Source organism: Amborella trichopoda, chromosome 11, assembly GCF_054954075.1.
Source record: "Amborella trichopoda isolate Santa Cruz 75 chromosome 11, AtrichopodaSantaCruz75HAP2 v2.0, whole genome shotgun sequence".
Taxonomy (NCBI): domain Eukaryota; kingdom Viridiplantae; phylum Streptophyta; class Magnoliopsida; order Amborellales; family Amborellaceae; genus Amborella; species Amborella trichopoda.
In genome coordinates this window covers 38116891-38133906 of record NC_142346.1, presented here as the reverse complement: position 1 = coordinate 38133906, position 17016 = coordinate 38116891, and the positions used below count along the sequence as shown (strand labels likewise).

Here is a 17016-nt window from a genome sequence, read left to right as displayed (position 1 = left end):
GTATATAAAATCTTTAAGAAAATTCGAATCTCACACAAAATGCTCTTTGTAAAGATGCACTGGGGTTTAAAGAAAAAAAAAAATATTTTTCATTAGGTTAGTCTTCTGACTCTACCTATTATTTTGAGATATACAATTGTTTTGATATTTTATTTTTTAGAGAATATATTGTTTATAATTTTTTGTAAACTTTTTATGGGAAATTATTGGTGAAACGTTTTATGGAATTTTACTTTAAATCAAGATTCTTAATTTACTCCTATTAATTTGCTTATCTTTAAATAAAAATTCAATAATGTTAAGTTAACGAAGAAATGAAGTTATAGGGAAGAATTTTTTTTTGAAAAGTCTTTTTTTAAAAAAAATGAAATACAAGTTCTTAATTTACTCCTATTAATTTGCTTATCTTTAAATAAAAATTCAATAATATTAAGTTAACGAAGAAATGAAGTTATAGGGAAGAAATTTTTTTTGAAAAGTGTTTTTGAAAAGAGATGAAATACAAGTTTACATCGGTCCCATGAAAAAAATACGATTTTTTGAAGATCTTTTTGAAAAACTCATAGTTCGAAATGGATTTCAAAAAATCGAAAAAATTTTGTTTTAATAAGAGACTTGCCGACTATGGTCCAGCCCGCATTAAACAATGTTTTTTTTTTTGATACAACCGCCCCGGCCGGTTCGACGCGGACCCGGTAAAGGGCGGCTTGAACTGCCGCGCCGAACGTAAAAATTAGGGAAACATATTTACTCCGGATTATGGGTTTGATACCAGCAGTTGAACTCTCACTTTCTCTCTCAACAAAATGGTGTGACATGCCGAAGCACTCTAAACTTAGCATTCAGCTCGCTTTCAGTCACTTCTCCTGCTCTCTTGGATTTTTATCTCAAATTTTGAAGCCCTACTTATTCCATGAAGATCAGCGTTTGATACGGAGCTTCTCAGTGTTGAATGCGGCGGAGAAGAGGGTTCATATAAGGCGACAAGTTCGTGCTATGTTTTCTCTATTTAATCTCTATATTCACCCTAATAACTCTGGAAATGTGCCATATCTTTGGCTTTTCTTTCCTTTGTTCTTCTTGTTCTGCAATTTCTCTAAATATAAGATAGTTTCTAATGGCTACTGTCACAACAATTTTTTTTTGTTTTTCCCGTTTTTTGATAGGTTCTTTTTTGGCCTAACTGATCCCCAATTTTTTTTTTTTTTTGAAAATGGTTAACAATTTTTTCTTATTTGAATATCAAACAAACTTGATCTTATTTGAGAAAATCTTTGTTTCTCTGTACTGTGTTTCTAGCTTTTTGACTTCCATTCTAGAAGACTTATGTATGGAATGTTTGCATTTTACAGATCAGAAGTTGTGGTTATTCTGCCCTTTTTGCTTCGACTTGCAGAGTAAATAGGAGCTATTTATGCAAAAACATGTTCTACATTTCTCTTTTAGTTATCTCCCCATCTGAATTTCACTGCATTTCTCCACAAATTTGCATGGAAATTCCTAATCTCTTGTACAACTTTTGGTATGCAATTTTTTGAGTGTTGCATTATTTAATTGGTTCCACTAATCATATCATAGGCACGAAAAAAAAAAAACAAAAAAAATCATATGGTGGGATGTGGTATTCATTGCTGAGTTTAATCTCTCAATGCCTTGATTCATTCATAATTTTCTTTGTTGAACTTAAATATTTAAGTTGACATATGGTTCCAGTTTTAACTATAGTTAATCATTTTTTTTGGTTAATTCTGGACTTTAAAGCCATAATTGGAATTTCACGTGTTTAATTTGTTATTCTGTAGAAGCACTCTTAATTGTCATTGTATGTGGATGTTACATGTATGATGTTACATTGACATATTAGGTTGCTACCTAAAGGCCTTGTGCATATGCTACTATGGATCCAATTTCTATAGTTGAGAGAAGTTGAAAGAGCAAACATATATTCACTGAGAGGGAGAGTGGAAAGAGTAAGAATGAGTGAAATTGCGCAAGAAGCCAGGTTGATGATTTCATAAGCAAGGAGAAGGTCGGGATATGAAATTGAGTAAAAAGGAAATCCATCACCTGTGTTAAGAACGGTGGTGAAGAACTGACATGTCTAAACAGAGGGAGAGTGTAAAGAATAAGAATGAGTGAAATTGGGTTGAGAGAAGCCAGGTTGAAGATTTCAAACGCAAGGAGAGAGTTGGGATGTGAAATTGAGGAAAAAGGAAGTCTATAATGCGTTTAAAATGATTATGAAAAACCGACATGCCGACATGGCAACATTCCAACCTCCTTGCAAGTTGGCAAACAACCATTGACTCCCCTATGATCTCATGAACTTAATCTTCTAAGGACCTTGTTTCCACTCTTGCAGTATTGAATACCTTCCCCTGCAACAGATCATACCCTCCCTCTGCTTCTCTATCTCACTAGAGAGTGAGACTGACCCACTATTTCTTTCCAAGTCCTACTCGTCATTCCCACTCCATTGAACCTAGACCATGGACTAGTGGTTTGGTGAATCATTTCAAATGGATGCAACCTATTCAGGGCGACCACATGTGTTTTTATTGTCATTTCTCTCCCATAAGCATGTAGGCATTATCTGAGGAGATCAGGTGAAATCACAGTTTCATTTGCCTCTTTTAAAGAAGGTAGCAAAATCAACCCAACCAACCCAGTTACAGGTTGCCTCCGAAGTGATGCTCCATATAGGCCCTAAATCTCCACCTCATTAGCAGGTTTGGCATAGTCACCAGCCCTGGATGGTCTCACAGTGATCCTCCACACCTCACCCCAACAAGGAGGCTTCACAATGAATTGCACTCAATTTCTGCAAGCATCTTTGGTAGTTTTTTCCACCCCTAGAGACAACTTCAAGGGCATTGAGAGATGGGCTAGATCCTCCTAGAACTCATCTTAGCAGGATCCAAGAAGCTTTGACTAAAAAGGACTTGAACTTTAGAGGTGGTGCCCTGCATCTCATACCATGGTTGTACTAACTTTGTCACCCTATGAAAGAAAAATATGTTGATTTAGGTTGGGGACATCCTAATCCATGCTTGGCGTTAAGACATGTTTCAGCAAATTGGATATAGTTGCTGTGGTTTTGTGCAAAATTCACTTGCAATCCTTTGGTTTTGTCCCTATGGGATCACTTTATATCCTTATTCGGACTATAGACCCCTCCTTTGTTTCTGGATCTCTTGATCTTCCTCCACTAGATTTTCCAAATATCCATAAGCAGTAACAAATAAGAACAAGGCTTGCCTTCAAGTGGCTGTCACGTCCTGGCCTCCACCCATGGAATGGAGCATGACTTTTGGAGAACGGAACCATGACCATAGGAAGAGGAAGGTAGCTTAATTACCATGAGTGGAATATGGTTGTCTGTTGGCATCAACAAAGAAAGTTCAACCACTGGAGACATCATCAACTCCGTAAGCCCTAAGCAGAGGAGGATGCATAAAGGTTACAGCACTGGATTGGTCCAGGTCAGCAACCTTACGCAGGCATACAAGACATCAACAATGTGTATTGCTCCCAAGGATCTCAAATCCTTTAAAATTTAAAACATGCAGAAGCGCCATCTTGCCCCACACTTTTGGATGTCCCTAATCATACCCTGGCCCTTGAATGCTTCCCCATCTCTTGATCATCATTGCCCGATGTCCCCACAAGCCCATATCGTTGGCTCCATCTGTACCAACGTTGTTAAGACTGGACCTGTGACAACCAGTGAGGGCACTGGGCCAGATTGGTTCACCATTTAGATCAGTCAAAGAATTAAAAAAAATAAAGATTCGAAAAATGCAAAAAATTAAAATGAGAAAAACTACTAAACTATACCAAAAATTTAATAAACTTATTTGGAACAAATTTAAAATCATAACACACAATGTGTCCATAATTTCATATCTCATGATGCATTCTAATAAACCAATAAACAATGCAAACAAAAATTATGAAGAAAATACTGAACTATTAAAGGAAAATGGTTATAATTCCTAACTTGAGGTGATAAAGTGGCAACACTCACAAGTCGACACCTCCACATCCTATAGCACAATAATCACGTAATTAAATTGCATGACTGATCACATCTTATTAAATTTTTAAAATATAAAAAAAGTCTTATTGAGTCAATATTCCTCTTCATTTGCATCTGTTTCCTCTTCATTTCCACGTCCTTCCTTTTATTGAATTCCTTTGTATTGATCTCTAAATCATCCTTTCAACCCTCCTACAAAGTTACAAAGTAAGTTATCAATGTTTAAATGTTAATGAAATTTATCTAAGAATAAATCAATAAATCATTTAAAGTGGTGAAAGTTAGAAAATAAAGAATAATTTAAAACTTAAGTTCTTGTGATGATTCCATCTCCATCCAATCATCCAGCTACTCCTCAATTCCTTCAGGACTTGGCAACTCTGTTTTGACAACACATTCATGTGCAACATCTATCCTATCTATGTCAATGAGTTCTGAGTAGATGGGTCTTTGCATCGTCCTGGATTTCATAACATTTCATAAGTTATATTATTTAAATTTTAAAGTGTAAACTCTAACCATGAGTTGAATAATAAGGGAACAATAAAAGAAATCGAAGTCAATTATTATGCCTCAAGCTCATGTTGCTTTGCAAAAAGACCAAATTGTTGAGCCTCTTGTGCTCTAACCTATTTCGCACATCCGTATGGATGTGTGAGAAAATGCTCCAATTCCTTTTGCAGCCACTCGTGCTGTAAGTTTGGCTAATGATACAAATAGCACACTTTGATGGTTTGGAGATCCCCCACAAAACTGTTCTCATCAACCTGCTGAAAAATGAATATGGACATTAAATGTTAGAGTTAGTCATTAACATCGTGAGGTTGAGACATCATAACATGCAACGAACATTAAGAGGATAAAAAATAAATTAATAAAGTGAATTACCTTGGAGGATCTCACCACATAGGTTGATCGCTATTGGTCACCCAAACTCTCTTGTTGCCTTTTCATATGAGCATATTTCCTACCTAATCTTGTCTTTGATATTCTTTATAGGTATAACATCTTTGTCAGGCCGTGCAAACTCCTCCTAAAGAGGTGGTTAGAAAATTTGGCTTTGTTATAGTAGAATTGTGGGTTGAGCCAGTAACCAGCTGCATGTATAGGGTGATGCAGCTGCATATCCCATCTCTCATGTATTATATCCTAGTACATCTCATAGTAGCTCTTCCTATGCTTAAATGTTGCAGCTATTGCCTCTTTGGGCCTATTTATTGTCACATATACATGCCCAATAGTAGGCCTAGAGTCACCATCAACAGAATCCTCATCACCTTCATTGGGTGCTCTATTACTTTAATTATGTTGGCAATTGGGTCCCAAACCCACTTGATGGCCTTCCATCTAATCTTCTTGCCCATACAGAATCATGCTAAGCCAATGATGTAACGCTGGCTCTTAACCATCCTTCTGCTGCAACGTACTTTGTAAGGTGAGGAAGTTAGTAGCAATCTAGTTATTGCCAGCCTTGTAGGGTTATTCATAATATTGAGGACAAATAAGTAGTTATAAATAAATTTTATATGTCTTTTGCCTTATCTACAACCTCCTCAATACGAGACATCCTCCCTATAGCCACTAGCATCAAATTTTCGTAGTATGCCGCATGCGAAGTTCAAAACATAATGGGATAATGGTATTACAGCAATTACCTTTCAAGTGAGTAGTTGACTGCATTGTAAGTAATAGATTGGACCAATTCTCTGGCCTATTTACCTCAACAACCCCCCTAAATCACTCAAACAATGCAGCCCAGTCTTTATGATGCATTCATAGACCTTAACAAGATTGTCCCTTGTGTTAGTAAACCAAAACATTGATTAATTGCCTATCCCTTGCAGACTACCACCCGTCATCCACAATAGAGCACCTGTGGATAGCCCATATCTCCCTATAGGTCTTCTTGTATTCTTTGATCTCGTTTGTGTTTTTCTTAAGCAACCTACTCCTCAGAGCATGTTAGCCAAGGCTGTAATAACTTGGGCCTATGGATTTCACTGCATCCAACATAGGCTGAGGCTAAATACATGTGTGCCCTTTCTATTGCTTTCTTCCCAGCCAAAACACTTTTGATGGCGGATTAAGAGCGTGGTCTTGTCATAGGTTGGAAATAATTCGCTATCCCACCTGACCATGTAGGCCTGCTAGACACAATCTCACTAGAAGGTGTACGAGGAAGCTCTTTCCCTTCCTCCTAGACCTAGACAATCGGTCCTCCTTTTCTTCCACTTTCTCAACGTCCTCTTCGATAGGAGTCAGATGAGGGTTCCAACTCTCATTAAGGATTGTGCTTCTTTTGCTTTTCAGCACTATGATCGTCAATGCTCTTTTGCATCTCATTCATCATGTGTGGGGGAGCTTTTGGGCATTTGGCGACATTTCCTTGCTTGTATGGCAAATGCTCCTTCACCCGATGTATTGCCTCGCCCTTTATTTGTTTCAAACCATACATGCATATGTATTCCAGCTTATCTCCTTTTTTTCCTCTGTTTACATGCCCCCTTGCCTCGACCTACTAGAAGAGATTTCAGTCCTAAGCTCCTAATTCAATCACCCAAGAACCAAAGTCAATCAAAGAAACACCAAGCACACTTCACAAATCAAGAAACCACCAAAATAAAGTTCCAAATGATCAAGCACACATCACAAATCAAGAATTGTAAGTTTAGCAATCCTACATAAATTTTAAAAAGGAAAAATAAATAAACCAAGAAAGTATTTACAAAAAGCTTTACTTCTCTAAATTCTAATTGAAATTACAAAGAAATGCACAAAATCCTAAATTTGAAAATAGTTCCATAGTTTAACATTTTCCATAGTAAAATTTAAGCTTTTAATGAAACTAAAATATGCATAAAGATTTGATTTTATACAAAAGTAAACAATGAAAAAAAAAATCCATAATGTGGAAATTGGAATGTCTTGCATGATTCATCAAGTGTAAATATTTTTCCTATGTTACACAATTTCCATGCTACCATAGTAGGCATTTTTGGCATTAATGAACAAAATAAAAACGAATATTCATTTAAAATAAAATAAATAAAAGTATAAGACTACAAATTTTGAAAAACCAAAAATAAACATATATCAGTTATCATTCTTATCCATAGTTCATAGTTTTATTGAAGTGCTAAAGAATGAAAAAAAGAAAATGAAAAAATAAAAAGTAGAAAGAATCAAATATTTATTTTAAAATGCATAAACTTCCAAAAAAGAAAAAAATGTGCAACAGTAAACATATTAAAGATAAAACAACCAATAATTGAAGTGCAATAAACAATGTTTTAGATTGATTTGAAAAAAAAAAAAACCTAAAAATTAAACCCCCCTGAAAGACACTGATAATTGGCCAAAGACATGGGGTTTTTTGGAGAGAGAGAGAGAGAGAGAGAGAGAGAGAGAGTGAGGGAGAAAAGAGCCCCTTTGACTCAGTCGTTATATTCAAAGGGCCAAAATGCACCTATTTAAAGTGAAAATGACAAAACAAACCTTCGAAAAATTAAAAAAGGGACTCCAAAACCAAGAAAAGGGGCACATGTTTCGTGATTTGTTGAGCTTATCTCATCCGACCAATCCATCAGTTATTGACTGGTTCAATGGCCTTTCTAGCGGAGGGGTTCAGACTGGACCACAATTTTCATTGTGGACCATGGTCTTCCAATTTGGACTGGCTAGTGTGGTTCAGTTTGAATAACACTGACCCCTTGACTACCATTGACTTTACACTGACCCCTTTCTAGCTTTGAGAGAGAGTCTGCTATTTGAATGACTGCAACAAAGAGGAACGACTATGACGAGCATGCTGTACTTGTGGACGGTGCCTAGAGCCTCTTACTCAACCATTCCATACCATCCAACACCGACCTTCTAGTTTCTTTCAACCGGTGTTTGAAAATATGGATTTTGCTGCCTAGTCGGCTAGGGGTCATGCTTGGCTAGGTGGATGGGTGACACCTAGTTTCCCAGGCGGCCTAAATGTGCTAACCCCTGGGTGGGGGGGGCCCCATGGGGCCAGGGTGGGGTGAAGAAGAAGAAAAAAAGGAGAAGAAGAGGAAGAAGCCGGGGGGTAGGGGGGGGGGGACGGGGGGTGTTTGCAGTAGAAGAAGACAAAGAGAAGAAGAAGACAAGAAGAAGGCAAGAGGAAGAATTAGAGGATGAAGTAGGATAAGGCACCCACATTGACGAAGGCTCTAGGGACCTCCCTGCCATTGCCTTGGCCTAGGCATGCGCCTAGAGCCCCCTGCTGTAGGTACCAGCCTAGCTTTAGGCGATATGCCTATGGCCCTCCCCTGTTTAGGCGGGGTGAATATTTCAACATTGCCTTCAAATCCCCGTAGCTCTTCTAATCCCTCCTTTCGCCTTTCTCCACTCCTCCTTCTGCTTAGTGCACCTTAGAAATCCTGCCCCCCTTTGTGTCCCCCAAACACCCCCTCTACAACTAGTATTTGAGATCCCTCTCCTTACTTTCTGTACTACTCATTGTTTTTAAATTGTGGCCACTATATGCAGCATGAGGCGCACTGCCTCAGGCATCACATGTGCTTGATAGGGATGCACTCGCATATGTCGCTCATCCCAATGCACATGCGCCTGCATAGTGTGCCCACGCTCGTGGGAGAAAATAATGCCCACGAGCATGGGCAGTTTTGGGTTATTGATTGGGATTAGCTTGGACATTTTTTTGAAAATGTTTGAGCATAGACTCATCAACAAATCGAGGGTTTCAAGGGCTGAGAAGATATCAAATTTTTTTTCGATTAATCGCAAGTTTTCTTTCCCAAGCACTTTTGTTTTTGGGGGCAATGTCATCACAATCTCTGAATAGCAAGGATCCGGCTTGGAATGATGCAAGACTCAAAATCCAAGAGATCAAATTTGCATTATTTGTTCTTTGGCAGAAATGCTTATATAGGGGGTATTTTTTGACAAAAGAGCACTTAGCCGGCATTACTGGGAATGACAGAGCATGCCCATAAACTACATAAGAGATTAAAAGTGAGATTAGAGAATACATGGATAGCTTAAAAAAAAAAAGAACAGAAGAGAAGGAAACAAAAGGATATAATGAATGAAATCCACTTATTTGATGATGATGATGATTTATCAAAAGTTAGTATGGTTTTTGGATGTTTATGAATTATGATAATACAATGTTTTTTAATGTATTCTATAAAGTTAATTTCAAGTTTCTAGTTCTAGTTTCTAATGTTTTCTATTAGGGGAATCAATGTCTCCAACAACTGCTAATATTAGAGTTTGTGAATAAATTAAATGCCTACTATTACATAAATCATCTCCATATTTCCACCCATTAACTTATTTCCACACATTAACTTATTTTTTTTGAGATTTTTTGGAATTTTCAATATTTATTGACCGCATTAGGGTAATGCGCCTGCATTTGGACCGCATCGGCCCTCCTACCCCATCGGGACCGCATCCTACAGTTGAAAACACTGCTACTATTGGGTTTTAGGTGTAGATTTCAAAATTATTGGATGATCCTTTGAAAAGAATAAGAATGGATGGCTTACGCTCTGCATGACCTCCTTATTCATTTTCACCTTTAAAAACAATCTTCTAGACAGCCCCCTAAATGGCTTGCATTCACCTAAGCCAATCATGCCTCCAACACCTCTATGGAGTATTGATAGGTTCCTCATTTCACTTGAATGAGACGAGGCATTCCCTGGGAACCACTCCTATTGGCTCCTAAAGCCGACTTTGGACCACAAACCCATATTGCTTGATGCCCTTCTGTGACCTTCCTGACACAAACCTTTTCATTTTGAAATGATGTGTTTGGAGGAGCCTCAAATCGTGGACCTAATACCCCAACGATGGTTGACCTACTCAGTTAAGAGATGGGCAGATTTCTCTTTGGTTTAAGACTCCAACTGGGTTTGTGCGGACCTCCAATCCATCAGTAGCTGGGCAAGAGATTATGTTGTAGAATCGACTTAGTACCTTCAAAATACTTCAGACTGCCCTTCCACCCTGGTGAGTCATGCAAGCAACTTTGGAACTTCACTGCTGAAAAATTCGAGAGACGACTAGCCAGCTGGAAGCGATGGTACCTTATCCTTGGGGGTATATCACCCTCATCAAGGCAATATGGGAAAATATTCCACAATCCACATCTATCATATGTCCCTTTTCCAAATGCCAGCTGCCAACAACAATTGACTGGAGACTAGGATGAATAACGTCCTATGGTCGGGGTCAGGTGTACTTTGAAAGGTCCACCTGATATCTTGCGAGATGGTGTGCTGGAGGGAGTATTGGGCATACACAAAATAGAGGACTGTAACAATGTCTTATTGGGAAAGTGGGGATTGTGCTTGGCCACACCACAAGGTCAATTGTGGCAATTGGTCATAGCTCACAAATATGGATGTGGTGATTCCAGCTGGTTTCCCAAAGATCCCCAACTCATGAGCCTCTGGAGCTTGAAAGAGAGAGCCTCTTTGCTATTCACCAATACTTCATGAGGCACATTCACTTTTCTTCACACCAAAGCAAGGGAATAGGTCGCACTTCTGGAAAGACTTGTGTGGGCATCACAAAGCTGGAAGTGGTCTTTCCCAACCTCTTTCAATTGGCCACACTACCAGATACCAAAGAGGCTCAGTCCCATGAAGTGCTCTGTTTTTTGTTTTTTCCCACCCCGGGGCGGTGGGGAAGGGAGCGGTTGCCATCGGTGTGAAACCCATGTTCAGGTGGTTGCTGTGGGATACCTAGTTACAAGAGCTGGCCACACTACACCGACAGCAGGGTAGTTTCATACGGAGGAAAGGTGTCGATAAGGTGGTGCTGGTATGGGCACCATTTAGTGTCGAAAAATTCTCAGCCTTATCCTTCTACCACTCTCTTGCACCCCAGTCCCCTTCCATAGCCATCGTGTACAAAGTATTGCTTTCTCCCATACCCCCAATCGTCCAGGCCGTTGACTGGATAATGCTGTCATACAGAAGCTCTCACAGTGGACCAACTCCAAAGGCGAGGCTTCCACTTTCCGAACAGCTGCATTATGTGTATAAGGGAGCAAGATACATCTTTTCTTACCCTGCTCAGTGGCTAGCCAACAATGAGCCATGTTGTTGCTTTCTTTTGACTGGTTGTTGGTGCACCGTAATCCATTAAGCAACTCTTTCCAGCTTTTCAATACTCCCTACCCCAAAGCTGGTGTAGTTTTGTGGAGAGCTTCAACTATGGCTACCATTTGTACCATCTGGTTCTAGTAAAACTGCCGTGCTTTCAAAGGAAAAGAGGAAACTATACAAGTGGTCAAAGACTGCAACAAATCACTGACCATCTTTTGGGTCGAGGGGTGCAAAGAATTTAGTGCTTTCGCAGTGGCAGATTTCACACTCAAATGGCCAACGATCCTTTCTTCCCAGCCAATAGAAATCCCTAGATCGAGCCATGGCGACCACCTGAACCAAGTTTGATTAACTTAATGCTGATGGCTGCTTCCTTGGAAATCCAGGCCTGCAGGTTTTTGGGGTATGTTCAGGGATGCTTATGGTCATACCTTTTTCCCCTTCTCAGGCCAGTTAGGCATTCTTGACTCCACAATGGCCTAGGTGCTTGTCCTACGAAGCCTAAACAGATTTGACCTTTCACTGGGCACACTGTTGATTGTGGAAGGAGACTCTAGAAACGTCCTTTGGGCTACTATACTTGCTCCATGTCCTTGTGGGACTCATTGTTGACTATATCTTTGAACTTTGCAGGCCTCTACTTGTCAGTTCCCAGCACCTAGGGTGGCAGGCCAACACTGCTGCTAATGTTCTTGCAAAAGAGTGCCTGCTAGTGTGAGTCTGACTTAGATCTAATGGCAGCATATACTTTTTGGATTGTTTCTAAGGGGCCTACCCCAATTTTAGTGATGTGGGGTTGTACCCAGTTTTCTAATACTTCACATATTACGATGAGGGGTTTCACCTAAGATTTTGTATACTGTATAATTGGCTTGAGCACATGACCTTTTTGGTTTGCTTTTGTCTACCGGTAAAGGCTTGGCAGTGCCTTTATTGTAATTGTCTAATACAACCCCATATCATTACAGGTTAACTATTCTGAAAAAAAAAAGCAGTTGAAAGATAAACTCCTGTTATTATGGTATGTCAATCTATTGTTTGCCATGAAGCATCTGATTTTGAAGCAGATGTACTTAAATTGTTTTTTTTTTCTTCCCTTTTTGAATTTTGTTTCTTTAAAGTGGGAAGCTCTTGTTTTAGTTTAATTGTCGTGGTTACTACGTATTGTTTTTGTCACGTTGATTGATTTTAGTATTGCCACTTGCTAGGTTTGTGTACACAGATTTACTGTAAGTTGATTGTGTTTGTTTGAAATACATTCATGAAATTTCTTTTTAAATTTGACCGCTTTAAGTTGAAATGTGATGGAGAGCAAAATTATTCTTATATTTCATTTTTATTCAATTTTAAAAGATGTATGTTATAGTTTTAGTTTTAGGATTTATTTCTAGGATTTTAGTTTTTATGGATTCTAAGGTTTTTATTTTTTTACTGCATGAGTACTATTCACAATTACAGTTTTTATATTTTTTACTGCATGAGTACTATTCACAATTATTGTATATGAATACTGTTCATGGGTACTGTCCATATGGGTAAAACTGTCATTACACAATTTGAGTTTAAGTTAGAACATATGGGTCAATGTATTATTTGTTTGGACACTTTTTGTACTTGAAACATTAAATGATGATATATAAGAGGTGTGTGAGGCCTTGATAGGTAATTCCACTTGATTTTTAGAAATTGAAAGAGAGAGGGCTTAGGCTTTTGGAACCCTAGCTTGGGGTATAGAGAAGAAACCCTACGTTTCTTTGAATAATGCTTGTGTTTGGCATTGTTTCTTGCTGATTTTACTGTTCCCTCAAATTCTCCTGCATCAATAGGCTTGGTATTGTTTTGCGATTGTGTATTTTTACTGTTTTCTGTTCCCCAGTTTGAATGAGTTGTGATATAGATTTATTTCTGTTGTCGTTGTCATCAGTTTTTATTCCACTTGCTGTTGATCAGTTATGAGCTGGTTGTGGTTAAACTTGTCTAAATTTTTATTCCAAGCATAAAGCATTTATGTGAAAGGATTGTCAAAGTAGTGTTGCTTTATTAATTTTGTGCTAATTATGACATATCACCTTATCTTGTTCTTAGGATCACCAAATGGAGTCCCCACCTGCATACAAATATATTGAACGCAATGAATTTACCTATCGCAAGTAAGTTTTTAATTGCTGATTTATTCCTGGAAGGTTGTGATTTTTTGTTTTATTGGCTAATTTGGTTTCTCTAGAAGTCTTCCACTTGAATATACTTTTTTTTTTTTTTGTAAATGATTGACCAGAAGATTCATTGTCTCACTTATTAAATATAAATGCATATATCTGATAACTACTTAATGTAAGGAATGGAAAGATCACTTCTTGCTATTGCAATGATGCTAATTGTATTTCATTTTTGTTTATTTATTTCGATAGTAAGAAATAAAGGGTTATTTTCCTTTAACATCATCTTCCTCAACCTGTAGACATTGCCCCTATTTCTCATTTGCCAATATGTGGCCAAATCACTATGTATGACAATGTACTAGATCATTGGCAATGTAGGCTTCCAAACTAGCTCCTCATTTGTGTGATACTGATTCTAGTTGGTGGGGTGAAATAAATTAGGTCTCTTAGTATTGTTGTTATTAATTCCGCTTGAAATTCTCAACATTGTTTGGTTTAAGTAGTATATTTTTTGGTGCTCATAATTTTCATAGAGCCAGTACCACTCTCCATACGTGATGAAGTTCAAAATGTGGAGTCCAATCCAACATGCCTCCTTAGTGTTTGATGAGATTGATTTACTTTAGATGATGGCATGAACATTGCTATAGTAGGGGAGTCAAAATAGATGTTCTGGAAATGCACTGGTCTGCCTCCCTGGAATGACAAAGAAAATACATTTTCATGGATCATATAGATCCTATCCAGTGGGTAGTTACTGAGTATGTCATTTCTGATTAGAAGGAGGGCACCCACCATACCATTTCATGCAAGTATATGAATGGGATAAAAAATTTGGTTGTTCTAACGATTTCTGCATCCATTTGCAATTTTATACATGTTTCTGTTTTCTTTATGGCTAGAATCCTAGTTCCTTATTGATGTTAGCATAGTTGACTTGGTGGGTGGTGCTCACGATTCTTGGATTTTGGGTGTTACCTTCCTGTCTCCTATAGAATATTTCTCCACACTTGATTACTCACTTTCTATATTCCTCTATAGTTGGAATATGATTTACTTATAAAAACCAAGGGGTTGGTATATCATTAGATAGACTAAATAATTTGGTGGAGTTATAAAGCTTTACTTATTTCTTTAACAGTCAGTAATCTAGGTGCCAGATAGGGTTTCTGGTTTCTTAGCATCTGGTATTTACCAATTATGAATGCGTACTATTTGTGAGAGATATGTACGATGGGGTACTAATTAGGGTACAAACAATTAGCGGAGAGAAGGGTGAGTTTTCAATGACAATAGGTCTACCTCAGGGGTCAATATTGAGCCCATACTTCTTTGTCTTAGTTATGGATGACTTAACTAGGCAACTACAAGATGAGGTACCGTGTTACATGTTGTTTGTAGATGACATAGTTTTGATCGATGAGACTCGAAATGGTGTCAACACAAAGTTAGAACTTTGGAGGGATGCTCTAGAATCTAAAGGTTTTAAAATTAGCTGGGCTAAGACAGAAGTATATGAAATGCAAGTTTAGTAATAATAGGAGTAGAGACGAGGAAGTAGTTAAGATTGACGACTAGGAAATACCAAAAAGAGCACAATTTCTATATCTTGGGTCGATAATCTAGGAAAATGGAGAGATTGAGGAAGATGTCGCGCATAGAATTAGAGCTGCGTGGGCGAAGTGGAGATCTGCAATTAAAATTTTATGTGATTGCCTTATACCAATGAAGTTGAAGGGCAAGTTCTATAGGACAACTATGAGACCAGCTTTGCTTTATGGGGTAGAATGTTGGGCGATCAAAAAATAATACACCCGTAGAATGAGTGTAACAGAGATGATGATGTTGAGATAGATGAGTTGTAGGACAAGAAGAGATAGAATTTGAAATGAATACATTCGAAAAAATTTAAGCGTGGCGCCAATAGGCGATAAGATGACAGAGAGTAGACTTAGGTGGACTGGCCATGTATGGTGCAGACCCAATACAACACCTATTAGGAGGTGCGAGTTAGTTCAACTGGAAGGCTTAAAAAGGGCAAGGGGTAGGCCTAAAAGGACATGGTTGGAAGTAGTGAGAAAAGATATGGGATCTTATGGTCTCACTGAGGGTATGACCCTTAATAGAGCATAATGGCGGACCAGGACTCGTGTCTCCGACCCCAGTTAGTTGGGAAAAGGCTTTGACGATGGTGATGACTTATTTCAAGCAGCCCTAAATAAAGCAAGATGTTGACAACAACAATAGTATTCACAATTGGATAGGGAAACAAGATTTAATGAAAGATGGAGCATGTCTTACCTGTTTCTTTTATCATCCAGTGGGACCTAAACCCACACAAGTTCAATTTTACTTTAATTCATAGCATATATACAACTGTTACCCTTAACCTGGCTACCTCGGATCACTTACAGCTTTTTAACACAACCAAGTTGCTATGGTACAGTAACTCATCTGTTCTTTTTCAATTGGGCAGTAACCAATTGGTGTAGTAGCAAACCTGTGCCAATACGTTATTGTTTTCAAACACAAGATACTGTGTATCTTAAAGGCCTGGGGCATTGAAGTAAAATGTGAGTGGCTCATCCATAGGCTGTCTTACAGCAGTGGATGTGTACATTTCTGAACTGTTTCTTTACTTTAATCCTTCTCTCCTATCTGTCCAGGCACGGGCGTGCATCACATACATAGGTACATGTAGAATATCGTTGTTTATTGCATCCTTCAAGTGCATACTGAATATTTGGTATGTTAATCACATTTGTCACTTTGGATAATATTCATTTTTTGCCTAGGCACAAAAAGCAGAAAGTGGAGGATATCCCTGTTTGCGATTGCGAATATGATGCTAATGATCCTGAGGGCGGATGCAAAGGGAGGTGTTTGAATGTACTGACTAGCACGGAATGCACACCTGGCCATTGCCCCTGTGGCATTTATTGCAAGAATCAGGTCAAAATTGAAGGTTATTCTTTCCATCTTTTATTTTCATTTGGATGTTCCACTGGGATCAGCATGGTTGGTTTTTCTTGGAGACAAGTGTATCTTTTAACTCCTTGTTATTCATTTGTATTGTGCTTATCTATGCTGAGTCCTTCAAGAAACTTCTGGAAGCTTGATTACTTGCATTTATTTTGGTTGAAATTCTGGAGCCAGTTATGTTGGTTTTTCCTACTAGAGGTTGTGTTTCATCTAATTATGCTTTGCTCTTCTTTAAGAATTATGTTTCTCACATTCACCATATGAGTAGATATTAGTTGCTTGAACAGGTATTGTGAGTGGAAAGATGAAAAGAGGATAGATGGTGGATATTGGAAAGTGGCAAATTGAAAACCAAAACAATACAACAAGAGAGGATTTCATGAGATTTTATTATAATGTATGTCGACAAAAATGATTAAAATGGATTATAACAAAATAAGATGGATTATAACAAAATAATTAAAATTTGTGATATACATGATAGGGATATGGTTTTGTGCTCATTTTTAAGGGCATTACTATATTACCACTGTGAACTGTCATTGGGAAGTTTTCTTTGTTGATGCCAATCTCTTATTACTGAAGAAAATTGAGCATGTGGGTTCAATGAAAGTAATGCAAATACTACTACATCATTATGCTCGACCCTGGTAGGATTTACTAAGGTATCGATCCTTAATTAAGTTTTCCTTTCTATGTACATGGGCAATATGAATAACCATTCGGA

At 38.1% G+C, this 17016-nt stretch overlaps 1 protein-coding gene across 16 annotated transcripts in view; it reads left to right on the top strand.

Moving 5' to 3' along the window:
* The first annotated feature begins 754 nt into the window (after nt 1-754).
* The window catches only part of ASHH1 (SET domain group 26), a 56260-nt gene continuing 39998 nt past the window's right edge, over nt 755-17016 (top strand). For 7 of the 16 annotated variants that reach the window (XR_016044314.1, XM_088851776.1, XM_088851774.1 and 4 more), the window contains exons 1-3: nt 915-987; nt 13234-13298; nt 16103-16259. Coding sequence is in view for 8 of the 16 variants with exons in the window: in XM_088851776.1 (XP_088707902.1) it covers nt 13243-13298; nt 16103-16259 (213 nt within the window). In the remaining 8 variants the exon portion in view is untranslated. Of the gene's footprint in view, nt 988-1352; nt 1398-13233; nt 13299-16102; nt 16273-17016 lie in introns of all 16 variants that reach the window. The other 9 variants (XR_016044313.1, XM_020668842.2, XM_088851773.1 and 6 more) reach the window with 3 other exon arrangements.